General features: G+C 40.8%; 1 protein-coding gene across 1 annotated transcript in view; it reads right to left on the bottom strand.

The window, feature by feature from the left end:
* Window positions 1–1387, bottom strand: part of LOC103804065 (selenoprotein P-like) — a 4496-nt gene extending 3109 nt beyond the window's left edge. The window contains 3 exon segments of the mRNA XM_009076655.1: window positions 1–2; window positions 5–107; window positions 1197–1387. The exon segment at window positions 1–2 is cut by the window's left edge and continues 108 nt beyond it. Of these exon segments, the coding sequence (XP_009074903.1) occupies window positions 1–2; window positions 5–107; window positions 1197–1387 (296 nt within the window).
* Window positions 1388–1726: the final 339 nt, after the last annotated feature.

Raw genomic sequence — 1726 nt, 5'->3', positions numbered from 1 at the left:
TCAAGAGGTGAATTTTCTTCTGGGAGTGAGCTCCCTGATGGTTGACAACCACATACGAGATGTTGACCAGTCCTTCATTCTCCAATTTCAGTCGCAGGACCTCCAATCTAGTGGGAATGTAAAGAAGCAAAGTCATAAATCATTAAAGAATCCTAAGATTTGCCTCAAAAGTTAACAAGCTCCATCTTGCTTTTATTGCAGTGAATGTTACCCCAGTTTTAATGGCAACAGTCTAACATTACTAAAATATTCTTGCTGTTTTCCATGACTATCAACTATATTGTCAACAAACCACACTCTACAGTGACTAATGTGCCATGGGCCCTGTCCTTGTAGGTAGAATGCAGTACTAAGAAAATCAGGCATGTTTTCAGACTAAATTTGGCGTTATTTTTATTTCAAATCCAATTCAAAGGTTGTTATAACATGAAGTTAGAGGGGAAAACTAAGATATTCTTACTGTGACTAAAATCCAGCTGTGAAACTGGTACTGTGAAATTTTAAGCCAAAAAGGTTTCACAATCACTAAATGAATCCAAGATAAGGGCTCTATGCAATTCCTGTCTGGGTCAGCTCAATATTGTTTTCTTGCTATTCTTACTGTCATGGTAGTCAATTCTTTGCAAAGAGCAGGTTTTATTTATTGTTTGAAAGGCCGGTCGTTGCCTCTAATCTTCTGGATTTTTCAAATATACATAGGACCTCTGAACACAGGCTGGAAAAGCACATTAAAGGCACATGTTTTGATTTGTCTTTTCCCCTACAGATGTTACACAGGAAATGAGTGATCATGGACCTCTCTGTTTCAGGTGATCTAGCCATGTCAGAGAATTGTGGTCTTTCTTGGCTTTAGTATCTTTGCTACATTAATCATCTCCTGCTAACTGAAGCATAATCCTGAGGAACTGTTTCTGTTGGGTTTTCATGTAGTTAGGATTTCATTAACGTCAAGTTGATCATACTGGTGTCTTGTAAATATAATCTGAAGGGGATCTGTCAGTCAAGACTAAGTCAAGAGATAAAGAATCTTAGCCACTGGCAAAGAACTCAGCTGAGAGTGAACCTGGTCACCAGGTCACAAAATGCCACCTGTGATGTTGGCACTTGAGGCAACTAAGTTCACTGAGTGCATCTATGTAGGGCATATATAGTATCCTCAGCTAGATAACAAAAACCGGGAGGAGATGTACACTTACCTGGAAGCCTGCAGCAGGCATAAGTATCAGCTAGCCTGGAGGAGAGCCACCACTGTCACCGAGCCCCTGGAGTTCAACATTGGGTTCTCGTTCCCAATATGCCATTCTGGGGCCTCCTTGCAGTTCTGGATCTCTGTGCCTCCTCCTGGGAGGAGACACAGAGCCAGAACTAGCCCCAGCCCTGCCCACATGGCTGGGCTTTATCTGGGGAGAGAGAAAACAAACAAAATGAGACCCATACCAAAAGAAAGTTCAGACCCTGAAATTCCCGTAAGTGCAGCAGCATATTGGCTCCATTCACTCAAAAGAAAAACCCAAACCTGTAAGAATAAATTTGAGCTACTTTGTTTACTGCTCAATTTATTTGATTTTGCAGTAGAGTTCCCCTATAATAAACAAGCAGCTGTTATTCCTTCGTGTTGTTGGGGTTTTTTGTAGGTTTGGTTTGTTTGGGGGTTTTTTTGGCTGGTTTGTTTTTGGATTTTATATCACTGCATTCAAACAGCTGAAAAGTAAGTGTTCAGTATCAC

This window comes from Acanthisitta chloris, unplaced genomic scaffold (assembly GCF_000695815.1).
Source record: "Acanthisitta chloris isolate BGI_N310 unplaced genomic scaffold, ASM69581v1 scaffold20246, whole genome shotgun sequence".
NCBI classification, from domain to species: Eukaryota; Metazoa; Chordata; class Aves; order Passeriformes; family Acanthisittidae; genus Acanthisitta; species Acanthisitta chloris.
The sequence above is the reverse complement of the archived record's forward strand: the minus strand, read 5'-3'. Positions and strand labels throughout refer to the sequence as shown.